The sequence below is a fragment of the Pelobates fuscus genome, chromosome 5, assembly GCF_036172605.1.
Source record: "Pelobates fuscus isolate aPelFus1 chromosome 5, aPelFus1.pri, whole genome shotgun sequence".
NCBI lineage: Eukaryota > Metazoa > Chordata > Amphibia > Anura > Pelobatidae > Pelobates > Pelobates fuscus.
The window spans coordinates 355094289-355118704 of NC_086321.1; the positions used below are offsets into that span (position 1 = coordinate 355094289).

General features: G+C 42.2%; 1 protein-coding gene across 2 annotated transcripts in view; it reads left to right on the forward strand.

Annotated features, from left to right (window-relative positions):
• Nucleotides 1-5408: 5408 nt before the first annotated feature.
• The window catches only part of SPPL2B (signal peptide peptidase like 2B), a 132335-nt gene continuing 113327 nt past the window's right edge, over nucleotides 5409-24416 (forward strand). Inside the window, exons 1-4 of one of the 2 annotated variants that reach the window (XM_063455973.1) lie at nucleotides 5409-5565; nucleotides 17278-17391; nucleotides 20694-20876; nucleotides 21339-21428. In XM_063455973.1, coding sequence (XP_063312043.1) covers nucleotides 5518-5565; nucleotides 17278-17391; nucleotides 20694-20876; nucleotides 21339-21428 — 435 coding nt within the window. In that variant the 5' untranslated portion in view covers nucleotides 5409-5517. The remainder of the gene's footprint in view (nucleotides 5566-17277; nucleotides 17392-20693; nucleotides 20877-21338; nucleotides 21429-24416) is intronic. The other variant, XM_063455971.1, reaches the window with a different exon arrangement.

Consider the following 24416-nt stretch of genomic DNA (forward strand, 5'->3'; position numbering starts at 1 on the left):
CGAAGTGCCTAAGTTCCGAAGTGCTGAAGTTCCGAAGTTGCCGAAGGTCCCGAATTTCCGAAGTGCTTAAGTGCCCAAGTTCCGAAGTCTTGAAATGCCGAATTGCCGAAGTCCCGAATTGCAAAAATCCAGAATTTCGGAATGCCGAACCGAACCGAAAATTTTCCCCATGCACATGCCTAACCGAGACCACTTCATTGAGCTGAAGTGGTCTGGGTGACTATAGTGTCCCTTTAAATATCCCACTGCTCATTCTATGCCCCTCAAGAAGTGCACACAGACCTGAGGATGGAAAGGGCAAGAGTCCTGTGTCTGAGGGAGCTATCTACTAAAAGGCTGAAAGACCTGAATTGGTCTTTCAGCCAAATTTACTAATACTAAGTAAAGATTACTTAGTATTAGTAAATTATACCCCTACTCGCTATACCGCGAGTAGGGGCATGTCTATTAAACAGTGAGCAGCCTGTGGCTGCTCACTGTAAAAAAAAAAATAAGTTCAAACTAAAGGGGGACCTACTGCCCCCCCCCCGGCCCCCACCCCTGAGCGGCGGGTGGGGGCCCTAATGAAAACATCGAATGGTAAGTTTTTTGTTTTTTTTTTACAGGTACTTAGTTAAAGGTCACCTCCTCATTAGTTTTTAGGGTGAGGGGGGTAGGTAGGGGGATAATTTTTATTGGGGAGGGAGGGGGTGACTAGGGGTTTGGGGACCCCTAGTCACCTGGGGGGGACACACACATTTTTTGGGGGCCTCCACCCGCCGCTGAGGGGTGGAAGCCAGGGGGGAGGACACTAGGTCCCCCCCCTTATTACAATATAGGGCCCCCACCCGCCACTCAGGGTTGGGGAACAGGGGGGAGGACATTAGGTCCCCCCCTTATTAGTATTTAAGGCCCCCACCCGCCGCTCAGGGGTGGGGGCCAGGGGGGAGGACCTTAGGTCCCCCCTTATTAGCATTTAGGGCCCCCACCTACCGCTGAGTGGTAGGGGCCAGAGGGGAGGACACTAGGTCCCCCCCCTTATTCTTGTTTAGGGCCCCCACCCACCGCTCAGGGGTGGGGACCAGGGGGGAGGATATAACGTCCCCCCCCCTTATTCAAGTTTAGGGCCCCCACCCACCGCTCAGGGGTGGAGGCCAGGGGGAGGACATTAGGTCCCCCCCCTTATTCTGGTTTAGGGCCCCCACCCACCGCTCAGGGGTGGGGGCCAGGGGGAGGACATTAGGTCCCCCCCCCTTATTCTTGTTTAGGACCCCCACCCGCCGCTCAGGGGTGGGGGCCAGGGAGGAGGACATTAGGTCCCCCCTTCTTATTAGTATTTAGGTCCCCCACCCGCCGCTCAGGGATGGGGGCCAGTGGGAGGACAATAGGTCCCCCCCCCATCATTTTACTTTAGGGCCCCCACACGCCGCTCAGGGGTGAGGGCCGGGGGGGGCACTATTTTTTTTTTTTAAAAACAGTGCGCAGTCACAGGCTGCTCACTGTTTACTAGACATGCCCATACTCGCGGTATAGCGAGTAGGTGCAAAATTTACTAATACTAAGTAATTTTTACTTAGTATTAGTAAATTTGGCTGAAAGACCAATTTAGGTCTTTCAGCCTTTTGGTAGATAACTCCCTAATACCGTGGGAATTAGGGAGTTATCTACCAAGCGGCTGCAAGAGAAGTCCCGAAATGCCGAAGTTCCGAAGTGCTGAAGTTGCCGAATTTCCGAAGTGTCGAAGTGCCTAAGTTCCGAAGTGCTGAAGTTCCGAAGTTGCCGAAGGTCCCGAATTTCCGAAGTGTCTAAGTGCCGAAGTTTCGAAGTGCTTAATTGCTGAAGTTCCGAAGTCTTGAAATGCCGAATTGCCGAAGTCCCGAATTGCAAAAATCCAGAATTTCGGAATGCCGAGCCGAACCGAACCGAAAATTTTCCCCATGCACATGCCTAACCCAGACCACTTCATTGAGCTGAAGTGGTCTGGGTGACTATAGTGTCCCTTTAAGTATCCCACTGCTCATTCTATGCCCCTCAAGAAGTGCACATAGACCTGAGTATGGAAAGGGCAAGAGTCCTGTGTCTGAGAAGCCCACCAGCCTGGAACCAGAGTGCAGTTCCCTTCACCAGACCCATAAGTCCCATGTAAAGCTGCAGGCAAAACTTGAGCTGGAACTTGGGGCCCATTGTCAAGTTTCCTCATTGCATGGTGAGAGAGTGCTATCTGAGGGAGGGAGTAGGCCAGCAGGGCGTTTCCATTGATGAACTGGGGCCTATGAGGGCCTCGGGGAACAGCCTGGCTTGGCCGTATGCTTCTGCATGATTTGCGAAGTGTGTGCCTCCATCTTCTCACTAGCTGCACTGCGTTAGGTTGTCTCCCGGTGCATCCCGGCTTGGCTGTTTTCGGCAAAGGGCCATATTGGAGCAGGGTTGTGGTGTCTGCTTCTGGAGTCTATTCCAGAGTTGCGTCCAGAAATGCTTGAAGGCCTTGTTTATATGGTCTTCCAGCATGGCCCAAGTCGTGGGAGTCAGGAGTGCTGAGGGCATCATGTCGGCAGGTCCGCTCCGTGGACTCAAACCATCGTGTGTGGGGGGGCGGGGCCCGACCGCCATGCTGACCGGTCGCGGGCTGGAGAGGCTCCTGCAAGAATCGGCCTAATTTGGGAGAAAAGACCAAACTTAAAGCCTGACTCGGAGCCAAGAGGCCACCTCTCATGTCCGGGTGGTTGCCGGTGCCACTGCAGTCCCCGAGATCGGGAGCTTTGCAGACCCAGGGGGAGATGCAAGGCTTCGGGGCCTGCGGCCTATGCGGGTGGAGAGCAGGGCGGACGGCCGCCGTCCTGCTTTGGAACCTGGCTGCCGCGCAATAGCCCAGTGACGTGTCTCACGGGCCCCTGCTTCCCCCCCAATGGACCGGGGGGGTTATCCCGGTCCTCCCTGGAGGGAACCACCGCCTAATTCTGACCCTCCGAGCCCGCCTGACAAAACGCACCGCACGCCTGGGCGCCAAAATGGCGGAGACGCGACTGATGCCGGGAATTGCATCTGCAGCTATCGGCAAGCAGCTCTGCCCACAGGACCACAAGCAGAATACACCATGAGCCTGCAGACAAGCGTCGGACTCTCTGAACAGCCCCTGCTTACCACCAACAGAGCGAGCCCGGCTCCACGACTGCCTTCCTGGGCGGGATGCCCCCGAGGTCGAAGCCTGCCGGCGGCGTGATAATCGTTGTACCACCCAAACAGAAGCAGACACCAGGAGGTTGGAAGAGCAGACCACAACCAGCAAACGTCGCAGATCTACCAAGGATTTAACGGATGACACACAGCTACAAAGACTAACACGTGGGGCACACACTCAGCCACGAAAAGGCATCAGCTGACTTGGACTTATTACCAGGCATAGTAACCACTGTCACTCAGCCTCCCATGCCCCAAACGAACTCTCATGAACCCCAACCACTGTTAATCTGCCTAACCCAATCAGTGAACTAGATAAGCCTGCTTATAGATATGAATGTTAAACTTCTAACATGTAGTACAACATAGGGACCATACAGGCTCCTTCCCCGGGCGATACACCTCTGAGGGCATACCAGCCTACTTAACTGACCTCCCTGCTGCTGCAGCTGTATCCCAGCTGAGATAGGCATCACAGTGCAACCATTAGTCTATACCCTGTTAGCCTCTTCATCCTGCAATTAATCTGACCGTACATACAGTTAAGAAACTCCCTAGCAATGGAGATTTAGCATGCTGTTACACCATAAGGTTATTTTCGTGTTATAAAAAGTGCATTATTATCATCTGTTATATAGCCAGTAGCATTACCATACACGCAGACAGAGGCATTACCCAACCTAGCATGTTTGTATAGCTATATTGTGTGTATAAGTTAATTCTCTAGGCTTTGTTAACAAACAGAGGAAACTAACTGTTAAATCATTTACTCAAAAAAAAAAAATAGTGCCTGACTAACGAATGTCACAACTCGTATTATATACTGTACTACTACATACCTTGCAATCGCTGTTGTGGCGTAACAAGGCTGTCTGTTAATTTTGTGCACAACAAAAATAAAGAATTTAAAAAAAAAAAAAAAAAAAAAAAAAAACATCGTGTGTGGACAAGGTAAGTAAGGCGTCACCTCAGGGATGACTGGGATAACCCCCACCGATCCATGGGGTGGGGGATGAAAGCATGCTTGGTCTTCGTAGTCAACTCGAGAACGAGGAGAGAGGCCACCTCTCCCCGTCACAGCATTTCATAGGCCGCACTTGCTTTCCATCGTGTATCTACCGACCACCGGCTTCAAAGTTGCTACCGTGGTGGCCACGGCTAACTTGAGGGTGTCCAGCTTATGTGTGTGCTTAAAGAAGCAGGCATTGAAGGGTAAAACCTGCTAAATTGAGGTTTCAAGCCCAGAGCATGTGCGACCAGCTAGCTCTGTAGTCCAATTCTCTGCAATTTAGTGAATAAACCCAAAGCAACTTTTGGGAGACAAAAGTTCTCCGTCATTAGTACTAGAAGCGGGAGTGGTGCTTGGTGGACCCAGTTAACAAAACATTTAAACAACTGGCAATGGGGGGCACTAGGGCACGTTTTACGCCATAACCAATACAGCTGTATCTTCTACCTTTTTAAGAAAAAACATAATATTAAAGGATATAATTGTTAATATGTGTGGTAACACCATGTCAGTCCAAGTAAATATCTGACTGCCATTTTTTAGATGAATTTTTCACGATACTATGAGTATCGTTGGATTGGGCAACCAGCTCAAGAGTCGAATGACATAGTGAGATTAAAGGTCAGAAAAGTCCTCTTTTTTTTAAGGTTTTATCTGGAAAGAAGGGGGGGGGGGGTTAAAAAGAATCTACAAACAGTGCCCTATAGGAACACTATAGGCACCAAAACCACTCCATTTTAATGACAATATGGCTGCCATTAGTATACAGAGCAGTGCCACATGTGATAAATGAGACAGTTCTTGGGGATATATTACTTATTCCAATCAAAAGTCTGAACTTGGTGCAAAATGAGAAACCTTTTTTTTTGTTGTTGTTACTTATTTTTCTGAATTATTGTCAAGATAATGCATTAAATAATAGGGAGGAAAGGGGCATATTTAGCCACACATTTCCATTATAAAGCATGACAGAGAGTATATATATTATTTTATTCAGCTCTGCAGTGTGACTGACCACCTTCACAGTACACATATCTAATCTATAATGACACTGGATAGGCTATGGCAAGCTGCTAGCTCAGCTCCCACTGTGCTTGCCAAAACCAAAGATGGCCGACAGCAGCTCTGCGCCTGCGTCTCTGGGCGAGGGGTGTGGTTTCTGGGGCACACCCACCGCGTCAACACTTTAGCTGTGCCTTCCAATAAGGAATGGGCGGGGCCTATCAGTGTGCCCCTCTCCCTGGGCAGAGGCACCTCAAGTGCGCATGCGCTAAGCATGGCGCTGGGGAACAGCTGACTGACAGTGTGCCCGCTGCCTGTTGACAGTCTGCCGCTGCTGGGGGTCGGTCAGGATGAAGCCTTTAGGGTTCCTGGTCGCCTGGGGGTTCCTGGTCACCAAAGTGAGTTGCCTTATTCCAGTGCCCCTTACAATGGTCAATCTGACCCCTCCTCTCTCCCTGTGTGTATTGTTAGTACATATCGCCAGTTTGTCCTCCACTGGCTCCATCTCATACTCAGTACTGCTATAATTCATATTCATAATTCATATTCCTGAGCCAATATGTTCATGTTTAGTTGTATAATAATATATATATATTTTTTTTATTTTATTTTTTTTTGTTTTTTTTATGTATTTTTTTTGCATCCTTTTACTAGCCAGTTTTCATGTGTGCATGATTTTGCTTTATGTCTCATTCTTGCCCTCTCCTAAAACTGCCCAGCCCATCTCAGATCATGTGCTGTATCAAAGCTGCAACCATGATTACAGCATTGGCAGCCCTTTAAAAAAATAAAAAAAAAAAGCAAGCCCATATGTATCTGGTGCACTGGAATTTGTTACACTGCTGTCAAAACAATATATTATTCATTGTTATAAGGGCAGGCCTAGTCTGTATGGTATACACTGATTTACTGAATTTGGGAAACATGTACCTGTATAGCTTATGCTGCCCAAGTGCACAGCCCCCCTAATCTCCTTTTAGGGGGACACAGCAACACCTCATCTGTAAGGTTTAAATGCACCACTAGTAGAACTTTCATATCATGTCAAATCGTAGTAGTATTAGAACCTTCGGCACTCTCATAATGCTCTTACAGCCATAATGGTGGCAAAGCATCATGGGAGATGTAGTCAACAATATCGTGAGTACTGAAGGTTGCCTATCTCTGAGTTTCTGTGGAGTTTTTTTGTGTGAGTAGACTGATGACAATACAGGGGTAAGGAAATTACTAATTAGCCAGACTTAACTTACATCTCTATAAGGTTCATGGTGTTCTATGGTAAATACTTATGGCACAAATTGAGTAATTCTGTGATTTAATTTGCAGCCGTTCGGAATTAATGTTGGACTACTTATATGTAGATGCGTCTATCGTGATATATTGGTCGTGAGGAAATCAGTGTGTCGTCTTATGAACATGTTTCGATCTGTACATGGTGCTAACAATGTATACAAACTGTAATTTTAAAAACAAAACGAATTTTAAATCAACATTTACAAAAAAAAATCTTTTTTTTTTTTTTACCCCCTAAACTGTAACTGTAGGCAGTAGACCGCGGAACTGCATTTTGGGGCAAACTAGCTAAGTCGAAAAATAGTTAATTTAAATGTCTCAATTTGGGTATGTTGACCTAAAATTTGCAATCCCTTTGGTCGCTTCCTGACAGTTCCCAATATTCAGTGTGTCATGTGATCCAGTCTATGCAGCACAGATTATATGTTATCATCAGTGCTGCAAAAATTATTCACATTGGTTAAGGCAGAATATTAAAAAAAAAAATTTGTTGTCTTTTTAGTATTGGCAATTAACCCTAGCCTGCATTTAGTGCAACTTAGACACCCACTTTGGCTTAATAGTTTTGTGGAGATGTGGTTAAGTTCACCTGAATCTCACACCATGCCCGAAGCATTCAGTATAACACTCCATAAACTGCTGATTTGTCCCTGTCCGCTGTTGCTACCTTTTTAACCCCTTAAGGACACGTGACATGTCATGATTCCCTTTTATTCCAGAAGTTTGGTCCTTAAGGGGTTAAAGCCATGTCTTTGGAATGGACACTAATTTCATGCAAGCTCTACCAGTGCTTAATGTTTGAAGTTACTGCTATAGATGATGTGTGAAATGGTTCTAAATGAAGTTCTTCACACATTAAATAACGTGTAGAGATTATGTGATTAGAGAATTATAAAGCGGACCTGCCATCCTTTTGAAATTCTGGATGAAACCTCAGCTTTGAGAAAGCATACAAGGTAATCTGTACTTTGTTCAAGTTAAATTTGCCAGTACTTGTATAGATTATAATATCCACTTCTGACTGTTTGCATGTATCGGCATGTTCCCAAATTCTTTAGTGCTGTATCCCACAATAAACTGTACGTGAGTGCCAACCACTGGGATGTCACATTAAAACATTTGGGGTTGTCTACATACCTGTAGTTGTTAACTTGCTATAGAGGCAATCACTAAAACTTCAAAGAACATTCAAACAAGAGAGACACACTAAAACCATACCCCTTGTTACACTGATTAGTGCAAGTTCTGCAAGTTGCAAGGTAGGGCCTCCATGAATCTTATTTATTTATTTATTTATTTATTTTGGCTCCAGCTCACAGATGTTCAGTCAGACTGAGATCTTGGGAATTTGGAGGTCAAGGATACACCTTGAAGTCTTTTTGTCATGTTCCTTACGCCATTCCTAAACCTTTGCAGTGTGACACGGTGCATTATCCTCCTGAAAGAGGTCACTGCTACCTAGGAACACCATTGCCATGAAGGGGTGTACGTGTTCTGCAGCAATCTCTAAGTAACATCCAAATGAATGCCAGGACCGACGGTTTCCTAGCAGAACATTGGCCAGAGGATAACACTGCCTGGCCAGCTTGTCATCTCTTCTCCAGATAATGACGCATGCACCCGGCCTATTATCTGATCTAAAAGGAAACCTGATTCATAAGACCAGGCAACCTTCTTTCATTGCTCCATGGTCCAGTTATGTCACTCCCATCCCCATTGAAGTCACTGCCGGTGATGGACAGGGGTCATCATGGGCACTCTGACCAGTCTCCGACTACACAGCAAACTACAATGCATTGTGTGTTCTGACACATTTCTATCACGGCCAGCATTATGTTTCTCAGCGTTTTGAGATACAGTAGCTCTCCTGTGTGATCGGACCAGATGAGCTAGCCTTCGCTGCCCATGTGCATCAATAAGCCTTGGACTACCATGACCCTGATGCCAGTTCACTAGTTGTCTTTCCTAGCATCACTAAATATAGGTAGAAGTGTGTAAAAAAAAAAAAAAAAAAAAAAAAAAAGTTTTGCCTTTCACTCTTGATTGGAGCAAAGTCCTTGATTCTGCTACAAATCAAACAAAAAAGCAGAGTTAATCAGTGATAAATACAACAAATGAGTGAAGGGATAGTGTGTGTAGTACACTGAAACTTAAAGGGACACTATAGTCACCAGAACAACTACAGCTTATCTACTTTAGATAGATGTATGCTACAGGAAGGTGCCTATAATACCAACCTTAAAATGGACACTATAGTCACCAAAACAACTACAGCTTATTGTAGTTGTTCTGGTGAGTATAGCATGCCCCTGTAGGCTTTTTAATGTAAACATTGCCTTTACAGAAAACTACAAAAACCACCTGGATCTTGGACCCTAGAACCCTTCAACGATAAACTATCTGATAGAACCTCATCTTTTGTGATCTTGGTCCACAGAGAGGGCAGAAAATCCCTCTATCTTGGAAAAGATTAGGGTCTCAAAAGAGTGGAGAGCAGCTGCATGATCCAAGTTGCTCTCTGAAAATTTTGACGAGTGATTTATAGAGGTGGTAGTAGAACTATAACTGATAATACTTAGGGGACGTTAATGTGGTAGCCCTCTATTCTTAACTGCTAGAATAGTTGTAGTTTTGGCCTAGGACATTGAGTAACAGTTTTTTCAGAGATCCTAACACCACGCTTGGTTCTAATTTTGCTGTTTAACTTACAAGTCTAAGGAGTGTACATATGCAAGAGTTCAAACGAGCTATTGTAGCAATATTGAGTTAATCTCTGTATTATCTATAATTTGCATCAATATTTGAGTGGCTAAAAAAGATAAATTCTAGAGCAAGCACTGGGTGGAGTAGAGTAAAAGGCATGATCCACTGTACTTGAGTTATGAACCCTCCAGGCATCAACGATTTTTATATAAAAATTTGTCATGACCTCCTAAGAGAATGGAGGACACCCTGTTTAGTGCGTCTGTCTATCGCAGGACATGGCTTAGCGTTAATGTGTTACCGTAATAATGCAACTTGGATTCAACCATGGGAAGAATTGCATCCCAAAATAATGGGCATATAGATACGGAAAATAACATTTATGGCAATTCATTCCTGTATCAAGAAAATCTCTTGTCCTCATTAAGTACTTGGGTTACATATAAAGCAAGATTTTTTCATGAGATAATTGCCATGGACATAAGCTCTGTTGTAAATTAGGTCTGTAAGTTTATATGGGAGGTTCTCGGAACATGTGTCTCTTGGATGAATGCAGTATCCGCGTGGAGGTTTTTTTAATTATCAAAGTCTAATATGAATTTTTTAAAAACTATTATGCCCTTTTGCATTTGACACTATCCAAAGGGTCACAGAGTAGTAACATGTGTACGTAGATCTATTGGTTGGTGCTTAAAACTGCTTGACCAATGTGTTAGTAGGAGCCAGTGATGCCCTCCTGAGCACCCGTATGATCAGCAATCCAGCAGTGACCAGATATTGGTAGCAAATCACTTAAAAGTTGCATAGAACAGAGGACATATATTTATACAGCAAGCACCACCAACCCTTCAGAGTAGCTGGTCATACGTCTTGGTAGACTTGCATGGTGTGGTATCTTAGAATTGGATGTAGAATTCTCTGCTCTGTTGTACATTGGTCTCATTTTGTTTAAAAGAAGTGAATTTTTGACTGCTCCTTCTTTGGAAAGGTGAGCCTGCAAGGCACCGTATTATTGATGTATTACCCAGAAATGATCTGGAATGTAATGGACCAAAATAAAATTTTTTTTCCAGGAGTAAAGTTTGTAACTGGCCAGTTTATAGACTTTATGGTAGGCATCTGAAGTACATGGTTTTTGTGTCTGGAGAGATCTTCCTAAACACTTTCCACCAGTTGAGTAGTCCATTATATCATTATGGACCTTTACTAATCGTTCAACATGAGTTTCCAGTTCGGTGGTGTGTTGGCCCAATGCCTTGCTTTTGTCCTTGATCTCCCTAGACTCTTGGGCAATTTATTTTAAAAGAAAATATTTAGGGTGGCCCATATAATGCAGGATGTGAGTTTGGACTTTTCACCAGTCCCTCTGCAGCATTAAGGCTGTGGCTGTGTGCTGCTCTTCCCCAGCGCCATCTTGGCTTGTGTCATGAGGTCTTCGGGCTGTAGTGAACACGGATGCCTCTGTTGAATCCCTTCTTTTTGGCCAATTTTTCTGTAGGTTCTTGGAGCACATGTTGTTTCCCAGCTGATCCACATCACTCAGCATTTTCAGTGGGAATATTGTGAGGTGCAAATATGTTTACACAGTGCTTTGAGTAGGGCTACAAAGTTAAGCAACCATATACTTTGTAGTCCAAACCACGCCCATTGTAGATTTTCTAATATTTATTCTATGATGTCATTTTCAGGAAAAATAAAAAGTAATAAGTAGAATTGGATTTTGTTAACAGCAGAAACTGAAATCCTCAAAGGGTTACTGCAACCAACATGCCCACATCAGTGATTTGAAGTGGTCATGGTTGTAGGAGTCTGGTTGTGCAGTATTTTTGTTTCAAACACTACACATCCAGAGTTATTGTTAATTGTGTGCTGGGGGCTAGTTACACCCCCAGCACACGTGACTTAGGAAACCCAGAACTCTGTTCCGGGCTGCCCAATGTACATTTTTTCCCCTAGCACCTGCAAATGTAAGATTGTTTTCACCTCTCTCCTTTGCTCCTACTTTATTTTTAAATCGTAAATCCCACCCTCCCCTCCTGGCAAAACGACCCAGTCACAGGCTGAGAATCTGTGATTATGCCACACTAGTGCTGGGTGACGTCATGATGGGGTATGGAAGAGCAATGCTGGGGCCTTTGCCCGACACTGGATTAAGATTAGTTTTTTTTTTGGGGGGGGGGGGGGGGGCGGCGCAACTATTCGTTATGCCCCACAGGGCATCTGTAATATGAAAATGTGACTTATTTATTTTTATTCTCAGGGCTAGAGTAACCCCTTAAGCTATTATTAACTTCATGCAGTTTGGAAAAGAAAGGCTGACAATTCATTGTCCATTTTTAGTAAATAATTGCTCATTGTTAAAAACTGCCGTGTACCAGTTCCGAGTGAGTAAGGTGCTTGAATCGGAAGGTATGAAATCATTATGCTCTCTGTAACAAGGCACAGGAGACTTCCATACCTTTTGCAACATGTATAAAAATAGCAAACCTTTATTGTGCTCTGAAAAATACTGGGTTTCTAAAAGCAACAGTTTAATTTGCATCAGGCCAGATGGACTTACCAAAATTGTTGCTGTAGACTAAAATCAGCATGCATCTGTTCCACATTCTGCTATTTTAACACATTTTATTTATGTTTGCATCATGGGCTTATGGTGTGTCTTTTTGTTTTTATTTCTAAGATTTCCTATGAGAAGAAAAATTATTTATATATATATATATATATATATATATATATATATATAATTGGTTACATCGGTACATCCTCTTGGAAGTGGCCCATAGCAATTAGACATACGTTTAGCCCTGCAGTCTAAAGCATTGATTTTTAGTAGATACGGAAATATTTGAATGGCAGGTCTAAACACCCCTCTAATGGCTATCTTCCTGACCGCCAACAGAGGTGTTAATGCACTCATAATGATGTTTCTATTGGTTACGTGATATTCTGCTTCCTCAAACATTGCATGAATATGTTGAATGTCATCAAATGCTAATCATAGGGAAGCATTGGAATCAGTGTTTCCCTGTGGACATGCACCAGGATCTTGCCGCACATGTGCTTCATACCCCAATGATTCTCTGAGAAGCATCGGATTGGATAAGAAGGCAATGAAGAGACGTCTTCCGAATGATGTAAAAAGCTTTTCAATTATTTTTTAATCGCATTTAAGTTAGGAGAGCACTCTAATCTAAACAGTAAATGGACGTTATAGTGTTAGGAATACATGTTGGTATTTATAAATGCCCTAATAATAATGAGCTATTTTTTAACATTAGCTTGCTGATCTCCATATTTAAAAGGATACTCCATACTAGAGGTAATATGTGAAACTCATCTAGATTTAACCAGACTGTTTTCAAGAAGTTTGACAAAATCTAGGGAGATTCCCTGACTCACCCCGTATGCAGGAAACATCATAAAAAAAATGAGGAAGTTCACTCCCTCGTTATCCATCTGCATATTGGTACGTGCACTAGTAATAAGTGAGACTTATGGTGAACCTTTAGTGAAAAATTCAAACTTCCTTTTAATTGCTCCCATACACATTACATATATCATATATCACAAAGGTTTATGAAGTATTCAATGTAAACATTTATTCACCTTTTCTCTGTTCCAGTGCCGATTCAAGAGTGTTACTAGTCATGTAACACCAAACTCTGGGACATCCTCCGCTCACCCTGCTCTCTAATTTTATTTTCCAGGCTTGGGGTCGCATCCCTCCGTTTCTACACTTACTAGGTGGCGCTAGAAGTATCCATAGCAACCGCAGCACATGCATTGCGGTTGCTATGCTTGGGAGAACAGAAGGACCTCCTGTGGGATGGGCTTTTCTGCTCTCCTTTGTCAGTCAGTGCCTCGGAATTCAGTGTCAAGTGCCAAGGGATTAAGTGACTACTGGGGGATAAATAGGCTTTTCTCCCAAACTATATACCTGCTAGCATGTTTGCACAGTGTATGCTCACAAGAGCATAAATTAAAAAAAAATCCACAATAGGTTCTTATCAAGGCCAAAATAGTCAACCTGGAAAAATTCGGGAAAAGGTTTTAGTTAAGTTAATTTGGCCTCAAATTTTGAATTCCCTACAATTCCCACTGTAACAAGACTTTGATATTGATGTTCCTGACTGAGGGTGATGGGGGTAGTGATCTTTTTGAAGTATGCCAGTTGATGTCTCTCAGCGTATTCACTGTAGGCCGTGGGTGGCTATCAAGCCTGGAGGAGCTAGCCTCACAGCCTATCACTGCCATTTCAAGCTTGAATAAGTCTGTACAGATAATGTGATATGACGGGTGTGAGACGGAAATTGTAAATAGACGTTGATATTTATGTTTCTGCTTATTCTTGCCATTATAACAGGTTCACTTTATATTTGTTTGCTTATAAAGTAAATTTGTTATTAATATATTACATCACTTTAAAAGTTAATACACATTTAGCTTTTGTGCTATGTCGGTATATTTACTGCACAATGTATAGTTGAAATCAGGGTGGATAAAATATTTTTTATTTCTTTTTAAATTCCGATTTTTCTGTTTGTGTTACATTGGATAATTTTGAATTTAGATTTAATTTTATAACATTTTTTCAGAGCAGAATACCTTAATTCCTTTGTTATTCTTCAAATCTGTGGACACTCCTTAATTTAAGGTGTTCTCCAAACATATTCACCTTACAATAATTTAATCATCAATGTATTTCTAATGATGGTAACGTAGACACATAGAATGTTATGGCAGATATGAACCATTCGGCCCGTATAGTCTGCCTAATTTTCTAAATACTTTCATTAGTCCCTGGCCTTATCTTATAGTTAGGATAGCCTTGTGCCTATCCCACGCATGCTTAATTTCCTTCACTGTGTTAACCTCTACCACTTCAGCTGGAAGGCTATTCCATGCATCCACTACCCTCTCAGTAAAGTAATACTTCCTGATATTATTTTTAAACCTTTGTCCCTCTAATTTAAGACTAGGTCCTCTTGTTGTGGTAGTTTTTCTTCTTTTAAATATAGTCTCATCCTTTACTGTGTTGATTCCCTTTATGTATTTAAATGTTTCTATCATATCCCCCCTGTCTCGTCTTTCCTCCAAGCTACACATGTTAAGATCCTTTAACCTTTCCTGGTAAGTTTTATCCTGCAATCCATGAACCAGTTTAGTAGCCCTTCTCTGAACTCTCTCTAACGTATCAATATCCTTCTGGAGATACGGTGTCCAGTACTGCTTTGCCAGCATTATGGCTATAAGAGCATTGTGGTAGATGAAGCGCACAACATCTGGAGTGCCAAAGTTGCCTAACCTTGCCATTGTGCATTATTATACACAGTGCAAACCTATTGTACACGTTAGAGGGTGTTTGCAGAATTATTTCTGTGATTTACTCACTAAGGTGATCAGTACAAAAAAAAAAAGAGTAGGGTCTGCTCAATTTTAACCTTGTCATTTCACAGGGTTTTCTGTAACTTAACGGTTAGTCTCTAATTGTGTGCAGCTACAATAATAAACATCAGCATAGTTAAATGTTAACATGCAAAATAGATCGTCTGGGTCAGCAGAATGAAGATACCAGACTAATCATTCCTGGAACAATAATGTACCTGTCACAAAGTGGTCAATTGGGGTCATAGCATTGCAAACAGTCCTAATGTTTGCTTTCTAAATACATTTAAAGCGACATTGACAGGTTTCTTTGCTCATGGCCTTTAAATCTTTATAATCCCCTGCTCACACTAGGTAGACCCAGGTATCAATCGATACCTGCAGCTCCCCTCTGGCAGCTGGGGACACATTTAGCGAACCCCAGCTTGATCCAGCAGCCTGGCCTGGCAGGTGATCAAGGAAAACGCCCAGGGTCTCCCACCATGGCCCCATCCCAAGTGTGAACGGTACTATTTTAACTTGGAAACCCATCTACTGACGTTTGTACTAATTTAGTGTTCAGGAAATATAATAATAATTTTACCCTAAACATGCAAAGCATTTATGGGGGCATGCAAAGAAAAACCCTTAGTTTTCAGTGGAACAAACTAATTCTAGATTTTGTTTTGGTCCAGGACTTGTGCAACTGCCCCCGTCCTTAAAGGATTCAGACCCTGGTGGTCTCCCTTGAGAACCTGCCAGCATTTCGGTTCTGGACTGCTCTTATGGGTGAGATCAGGCTAATATGCTCATAGTATAGGTTCTCTTTGTAATGGCAGAAGTGAGCAAAAACGTTTGAGACCTTAACAGGGATTTACTAAAGGGCAAGTAACTGAGTTTCTCTAAGATTCTGCCCATCCTCAAAGTTCTGATATTCTCTGTTTTTGTTGGTCTCCCTCGAGGGCCTGGCAGCCAAGAATCACCGCGTCTGAGTGCAGTTGCTCAGCAGTGGTGTTCTCAATGCATTTAAATGGCTCTTTACCGCGCTTACTTTGCTACATGCAGCCCATCAGTAAGTCCACTAAAAGTAGTCACAGGGGATTTAAATGCCCATTTAAAGAGCTGCATGTAAGGCTCACTCTGAGCACTCCATACAGCTCATATATCCATCTGGGACACTAAATGTGTCCCCAGCTGACAAGGGAGCCCCATGTATTGATTGATACCTGAGACTCCCTTGTGTGAGCAGGGATGTAACTAGGCTCACACCAGAATTTAGGACGTTTTAATACTTCCGAACGGCGTCAAAGCCAAGCATAGTTAGGACATAACCACTTCATGATGTTAGGGCAACGTTCCATTCCATTCGGATACATGAGGCTTCAATTAGCCCTTCTAAGCCAGGCAATGTAGTGCCAACTTTATCAAATTGTAGAGAGCTTCCGGCTCTCATTGAGGAAATGACTGGCACCTAGTAGACCACAGGTAAGTTGTCACACTATTTGCAAACTGTTTAACTACCCTTACCTAGGGTGCCAATCCACTCCTGGCACTATGGTCACTCCAGCATGCTCTAGTATTAACTCTCAGAAACCTTGACTCTGTCATTAAAACGCTGTTTATGGCATAAGCTCATCAGTACGATAAAAGCTAAAAGTTTCTTCCTGGTTTGGTGAGAGCTCACGTCAGATGTTGCAAAGCTTGGCGTTTTAAACTCAAAGTAACTTTGAATACTTTTCTAAAAATTTGTTTTGATATTGGTAATGCACTAGTTGTATAATACATTAAATAAAGGCATGGGCCACATTTAGACTATAGTTTGCCCAAATAATTCAACATTTAGGATCCCTCGGAACGTAGGAGTTATTGTCTAGGGATCTTTTTCTGTTCTCCCTAATTACATTCACTGGCGCACTGCATTTAAATTCTAATGGACTCGTTGCCTTTCCCAGATAATTTATAGTACAGCACAATCTGCAAAATTGAACACATGGCAATAATTACACAGCTGAGGATTTCAATTCTAGATGAGGAATATTTCCAGAGTATATGGTGGGGGGAGGCAGAGGGAAGGAGGGGCAGGAGAAGTGGTTTTACATTTAGTTTCTACTGAGGAACGATTACAAAGTGTGAGGCCTAGAGTCCATTATTGTATTTCTCAATAATATAAGTCGATGCCCTATTGAATTTTGCTTTAATAGTTCCCCCCCCATCCAATTGTGCTCTTACTGTGATGCTACAACCCACTTTCTGATCAGCCACATTTCTTGTCTATAATTGTAAACTCACACTTTTTTTTTTCTGGCTGACCTCCTCCTACGACTCTTCATATGTGTCCTAAGAGAGTGTATGTCACTGTGTGAGCACGCATGTATGTTTCAACCAATGAGCAATGGGACCACAAATATTTTTCAACTCCCATCCTCTCTCTGGGATAGCTCATATGGTTTGTTTTTATGAAGACTGACCGCCTACCACGAGGTTGTGTTGAAAAACATGGGTATCAAACTCCTTTCCAATGAAATGCCTAATTATATTTTTAAGGGGCAATCTAAACACCGTAATCTCTACAGCTAATTGTAGTATTATATGAGCTATAAACCTATGGGTACTGTCAGATTTTGTATTTTATGTCTTGTTTGTTGTTTTTTTTTTTTTTTTTTTTTTGTAGTTAAACAATGGGAAACAGTTAATGATTTTTTTTTATTTATTTGCTTAATTTCTCAACCCCAGTTGTTGTATATTGGCAGGTGCTTTCTACGCCAGGGATGATGCATGTCATATCGGAGAAGAGCAGCTCCAAGGATTACTGCATTTTGTTTAACCCCTTGTGGGCAAGTCTACCTCAGGACCTGGCTAAAGCGGTACGTACCTTTTTTTTTAACCTTCTATGCCAAAGCATTAACTGCCAGGGCTTTACATTTCTTTATGATGGCTATTTTAAAAACCGCAGCACTTGTGTGGTGCGTTTTTATGTGCCCTCCCTACACATGCCTTTTACACAGGACAGTGATGGAAAAACCTGAATTATCGTACAGTTGTATGATTTATCTCTCCAGAATGGAACTGCCAGAAGTAGAGCGTGATACACCATATTGTTTCCAGCAGTAGAGCGTGATACACCATATTGTTTCCAGCAGTAGAGCGTGATACACCATATTGTTTCCAGCAGTAGAGCGTGATACACCATATTGTTTCCAGCAGTAGAGCGTGATACACCATATTGTTTCCAGCAATAGAGCGTGATACACCATATTGTTTCCAGCAATAGAGCGTGATACACCATATTGTTTCCAGCAATAGAGCGTGATACACCATATTGTTTCCAGCAGTAGAGCGTGATACACCATATTGTTTCCAGCAGTAGAGCGTGATACACCATATTGTTTCCAGCAGTAGAGCGTGATACACCATATTGTTTCCAGCAGTAGAGCGTGATACACCATATTGTTTCCAGCAGTAGAGCGTGATACACCATATTGTTTCCAGCAGTAGAGCGTGATACACCATATTGTTTCCAGCAGTAGAGCGTGATACACCATATTGTTTCCAGCATTAAAAAGACCTCTGCCACAGGGCACCATCAGATGTGTTGAGTCTTACAATCTTACATTGTTTAAAACCATCTTGTGTCACAGATGCTTCTCTGTTTATGAGAAGCCACTGTTGCTTTGGCTATAGAATTCTCAATTTCTGAGTACAAGGAACTGTTCCTCTGCATTTCTGCTGACGCTTTTTTCATTATATGGTCCTATGTGTGGTAATGTCAAGCCATGTTATTGCAACTGGGCACCCAGACTGAGGGTGCCATGACGGCTATATTGGAGCCTTGGGTGTCCTAGTAAATTTGAATTCAGTCTAGAATTAATTGTCAACATTGTAACAGAGGTGTGGCAGTAGTTCCCATTTTAGACACCTACACTTGCATCCATTCTGTCTTCATGTTCTTAAAATTTGGGTATGGAATAGAGACGCTGTATTAAAGGATCACTTTGCATTTGGAATACAAATATTTAATTTATAGAGCAAGTAATTCAAACTTTCCTGTGTAGTGTATAAAAATAGGGAGTGGGCAGTGTATTAATTTGAGGAAGGGGGCACTGTATTAATTTGGGGGAGGGAGAGGGTCAGTGTATTAATTTGAGGAAGGGGGCACTGTATTAATTTGGGGGAGGGAGAGGGTCAGTGTATTAATTTGAGGAAGGGGGCACTGTATTAATTTGGGGGAGGGAGAGGGTCAGTGTATTAATTTGGGGGAGGGAGAGGGTCAGTGTGTTTATTTGGGGAGGGAGGGGGCAGTATTAGAGTGGTGATAGGGGGGCAGTGTATTGGATTGGATTTGTGGGCAGTATATTGGAATAGGGAGAGAGGGGCAGTGTAATAGATTTTGTCTGCATGGAGGCGCTGAACGCTCCCCGTGGAGATGTTGATTGGCCGCGCAGCTTTTTGCCACACATGCACAATAGCCTCCGAATGCTTTTTCTATGGGAAAGCATTGGATTGGCTGAGATCATCAAGTTAGATGATCTCAGTCAAACTGAAGAACACACTCATAGGACTTCAAAATCAACAAGATAACGTAATTTTTTTTTTAATTTTTTTTTTTTTTACAGCGGTGCAACAGCATACATTCACCATTTCAGTCCCATTACCAAACGTTTCTTAACCCCTTAAGGACCAAACTTCTGGAATAAAAGGGAATCATGACATGTGAGACATGTCATGTGTCCTTAAGGGATTAAAGGGACACTATAGTCACCTGAACAACTTTAGCTTAATGAAGCAGGTTTGGTGTATAGAACATGCCCCTGCAGCCTCACTGCTTAATCCTCTGCCATTTAGGAGTTAAATCCCTTTGTTTATGAACCCTAGTCACACCTCCCTGCATGTGACTTGCACAGCCTTCCATAAACACTTCCTGTAAAAAGAGCCCTATTTAGGCTTTATTAATTGCAAGTTATGTTTAATTAAGATTTTCTTATTCCCTGCTATGTTAATAGCTTGTAAGACCCTGCAAGAGCCTCCTGTATGTGATTAAAGTTCAATTTAGAGATTGAGATACAATTATTTAAGGTAAATTACATCTGTTTGAAAGTGAAACCAGTTTTTATTTTTCATGCAGGCTCTGTCAATCATAGCCAGGGGAGGTGTGGCTAGGGCTGCATAAACAGAAACAAAGTGATTTAACTCCTAAATGGCAGTGAATTGAGCAGAGAAATTGCAGGGGAATGATCTATACACTAAAACTGCTTTATTTAGCTAAAGTAATTTAGGTGACTATAGTGTTCCTTTAATATTTCAAGGTAGTTGGACTGAAACATTGGCTATATGCAATTGCACGTCTCCTTAAAATAAATTTGCTCTTTTGTTTACTTTGAAGCCCTACAAGCGTGAGGATGTCCAGTGTCAGTTAGGCGACATTTTTTTATACTGTACTTTTCAAAATAAACCTACGTTTCTATGAAAACTGAAGTTTTTTTTTTTTTTTTTTTTTTTGAGGCCCAACTAAACTTAAACCTTGTTTATTTGGCCCGTGTTAGCCTTTGAGTGTTTAATTATCATTGGGCCCCTTGTATACATTTTAAAATAAAAAAATGTGCAGCACCAATGAACGTTAACTAATAGAGATGCCTTCACTTCATGCATGTCAATGAGGAGCATTCAGCATCCCGAACATTGGTCCTGCAATTTTTGTAGGAACACATTCAGGAAATCCCTCTAGTGGTTGTCTGAGTGACATCTACTATTAGAGGCGGCCTTAGGCAGCAATGTAAACACTAGCTTTTCTCCTATAAGGTAACTTTTACACTGCTCAGCCAGCAGGGACAAGCTCTTGTCCCCAACCTCTACATTAAGCTGTAGTGGGTCTAGTGGTTCAGTTCTGCTTTTTCTGTATGGTGACGTCACACAATGCCTCACCATTTCTTGTTCTAGATTCTACGTCCTTAGCTGTGATATCCTGTGAGCTGTGATATCCTGACTGGAGTAATTAAAAGGAGCATGCATCTATGGTTGTAGTCTGCTTTTCCAGTAGGGGTGATCCTAAATCCCCCAATAAAGAATTTTTCTGGGCTGATAGCATACAGAGAGAAACTAATTTATGGGGTAATCCTACAATTTGCTTCTAATAGGATTTTTAACATTACACCCGATCTTCGTATCCCAGGCTTTGTTGCAGCTTGAAGACCAGACAGCGTCTGTACTATGCTCTCCAACAGATGTCCCAGACGGAGGCTTTAATAACCGAATCCTCATGGTAATGCGAGGGAATTGCACTTTCTATGAGAAGGTTCGGCTGGCACAGATCAATGGGGCACGAGGGTTGCTTATTGTGAGTCGGGAGAGGCTGGTATGTATCCAGATTTAAAGCCGTACAACATTTTTTTTTTAATATATTTTTTTGTTTGAAAAAGTATTGTTAATTAATAAAAAAAAAAATGGTAACGCTGTAAATTAAACAAGGTTTTACTTGATAACTTTTGAAAAATGCATATAACAGCAACATTTTATGAGAAATACATTGTTTTGTACCCTGTGCCTACGTTTCCTTGCCTTTCAGTTGTAATTGGTTTTTGTTGTTGCTGCTCGATATTTCATGTCACGGCTTCTTTTCACATGACTAATTGCTCCCAGAGGACCAACAAAATATCGCTGATGTGAAGCAGAGGAAATCTTTCCCACATGTCGTACCATGTGGCCTATTTATCGATGGGGTTGGGATTATTTTTTTTATTTGTTTGTGTGTGCGTCTATCTTGCTCTGTCAAATATTTTCCGTTATATAAAGCCTAATGTGACGTGTTTAATTGAAGGTCCCTCCTGGAGGTAATCGAAGTCAGTATGAAGAAATTGATATTCCAGTGGCCCTCCTTAGTCACAGTGACATGATCGACATTGGTAAGGTAAGAAATAAAGTTTTGGTTACATGGAATGTTGGTGATATCCGGGAAACAGATCACATTTAAAGCACTGGTATGTTCTAAAGCAGTTTCGAGCCATTGCAAATATATATACTCAATACTGCTATTGAGATGTAACGCTGTGCAATAAGAACTGCCATTACTGTAACTGGCAAACTGACAGCTCTGTCGTCAAACTCTTGATTAGATTCTCTGTTTAGGTTGACACAGAATAGATTCCTTTTGCCATTTTGGTAGCCGGTAGCCAGTAGTGATATCCGAGCTACAGATCTTCTTCTTACAGCGCAAAACAGTTCTAAAATTTTACTTTAACGAGACGTGGTTTAAATGTAGTACTGGACATGCCAAGTAAATTGATGGAATCTGCTCAATATCTTTTTATATAATACAGCGTATAAAGAAATTAGAATATCATATAAACAAATTGATGATTATATAAATGTGTTTGAGGATGATGTGCTGGGAATGGTAGTTTTTTTGTTTGTTTTGTGGATAAGACGAACTAGTCAGGGGCCGCAGACACTAATACGTTTGCAGTAGTCAGGGAAACGTGTGGAAGAGGTTGGTGCTATATAAATGGCAATAATAATAATTGATCGTAAAGTAGAGTTCTGGTGAAGGAGTGTAAGAAAGCTTAAAGGAGCACATCACGCTCCGTTACCGCCTGCTGCAGAGCTTATGGAGCCTGTAGTACCCTGCCATCCTCACAGACCATTTTAAGAATAGTTTGTCGGCTTACCTTGGGGCCGCTGGGCGCCTGTTGCCCCAGCCAATGAGCGCAGCCCTGTACGACTAGGCTTGGTTTAGTGCCAGTGGTTAGGTTGCGGCAGATGCTTGGTGGGACCCAGGTAATTGCCAAACTGTTCTTAAACAGATTGAAGTCTTACTCTGGGGGGAGTGGTAGGGCTGCCCTGGCACCATAACCACTACTGTAGGCTATAGTGGTTATGGTGTTTGAAGTATTCCTTTGAACTAGCATGTGATCACTTTAATAGTATAATTGTATTTGCACAAATATAATAGTGGTGTATAGATACACTGGAGCTCTATGGTAGAGATCCGCAAGCCACCAATAACTTTCACAAGTAGAAATCCACAGGCATCCCAACGTAGGGTGAAGAAATAGGCCATTTATTATGGTCCAAAGACAAAATAAAGATACAATGTTTCGTCCGTGAGGCTTTAATCTTGTAGGTATTTGCACTTGGGTTAACCAACATATTTACTAGAACTTTCGTGCTATTTATTTTTGGTTAAATATTTTAGCATTTTTACCTGTAAGTCCAGTAAACAATATGCAGATCATGAATAAAACTGTGTGTACACAACCTCAGCTATTCAGTAAACACATGGGGAAACCGGTCTCGTCCCATATAAATCCATAGATTGGGAAATTGAAAACTTTTTTTTTTTTTGTTTTGTTTTTATTCCCTAAAGTGTTGCAGTTTTCCACAAAATTTAAAGTTTAATGAATACCTGACTGTGTGTCAGAATTCTTTTGTCCTTTTTTAATTTAACTTTTTAATTTTGAGGTTGGCATAGATTTTAAAAATATAAAAATAACTGCTGTGTAAGTTGAAATTGATTCTGGGTTAGTCAGCGTGTGACTGTTTTAGCCTCCATGTTACTATTTTGACTTCAATGTTTAGTGACTAAACCCCTTTGTTGAGAGAGTAGATTAAGTGAATGAAGTGGGAAATATATGATGTCCAGCTGTATTTTATACGAGTTCCATTAGTTTTTTGTTTTTTTTTTTTAAATTCTGTATTTTATTTGTGCATGAAGATATACATATAGCACACCGTGCCACAACAGCTAGAGTATGCATAATGAAATACAGGTGTACATCAGATAGGCAGTGGAAAAACTTTGCACATTTTTTAAATTTTTAAATGCGTAACAATGAATTATGTCTATGCTGAATTTTGAAAAAAATACAAAACTGGATTAACTTCAGGCTGGTTATAAAAGTGATAGATAACAGTGCATGTTATTTGTTTGTTCAAGCTTACGTATCTATGTAGTGATTTGCTGTGTCTGGCTAAACATGCTGTGCAGCTTAATTCTGGTAGTTACAACCTGTCTATGCTATACATTTCAACGACAGTGTTAATAGATTTAGACAAAAAATAAACATGAAATAAAATAAAATTTAGCATTGATAGATCACGTTATAAGCTTTGCAGATTTGCATAGGTGTGAAACAAACTGACCAACAATATGTTGCACGAAAAGAAACAGCATTAGGCCAAATAAAGTCCTGAAAAGTCCTGTATGCGCCATAGGAAAGACAGTGTTAGATATCCTATCAAGATAAAAGTAGGAGAGGCAGAAACAAAAAAATCGAAATTATACCAATAACGATAACAGGGAGCGGCTAGGTAAGTTCGGTAATTGCGGGTCCTCTGGTGTTAGGGAACTTGCAGTATGGATAACAGAGCTGCGGAGGGTTGTTCTGCCACTTTCAGCCGATGCCCTTGCTGTGTGCTAGCCCAGGGTGTGGATGGGAGTTGAGGCTTAGGGAGTCCATGTAGCCCTGTGAGCTCTGGTGGTTGTCGGAGTGTCGGGGACATGGGGTGATGCGGTGGCCCCACAGGTGCTTTTCCATGCGTGGCTCTGCTTCTTTCTTTCTCCGGCGTGAGCGCAGTGATGTGTGGTCTGGCTGGGGCCCATGGCTTAGTTCCCGGGCTGTAGCTGGTCTCTCAGGCCGTCTTTGTGCCGGTGGGTAACGCTGTGATGCGTGTCCCTTCTGCCGAGTGACCTGAGTGCACGGGGTAAGGCTCTGCCGGAACGCTGTGTGGTGCAGCATCGACATGTTGGGCAGGCAGGCTTGCGTTGGTGCCCTGCTTGGGTGGTCTTTGGTGCTGGGCGATGCCTCAGCCGTCGGGCTGTTTGAGGCGGGTCGCTGTTTTGCGGTCGCTTCGAGGGAGCAGGAGGCCCGGTAGGTAGGGTTTGATTCAGCTTGTGCTC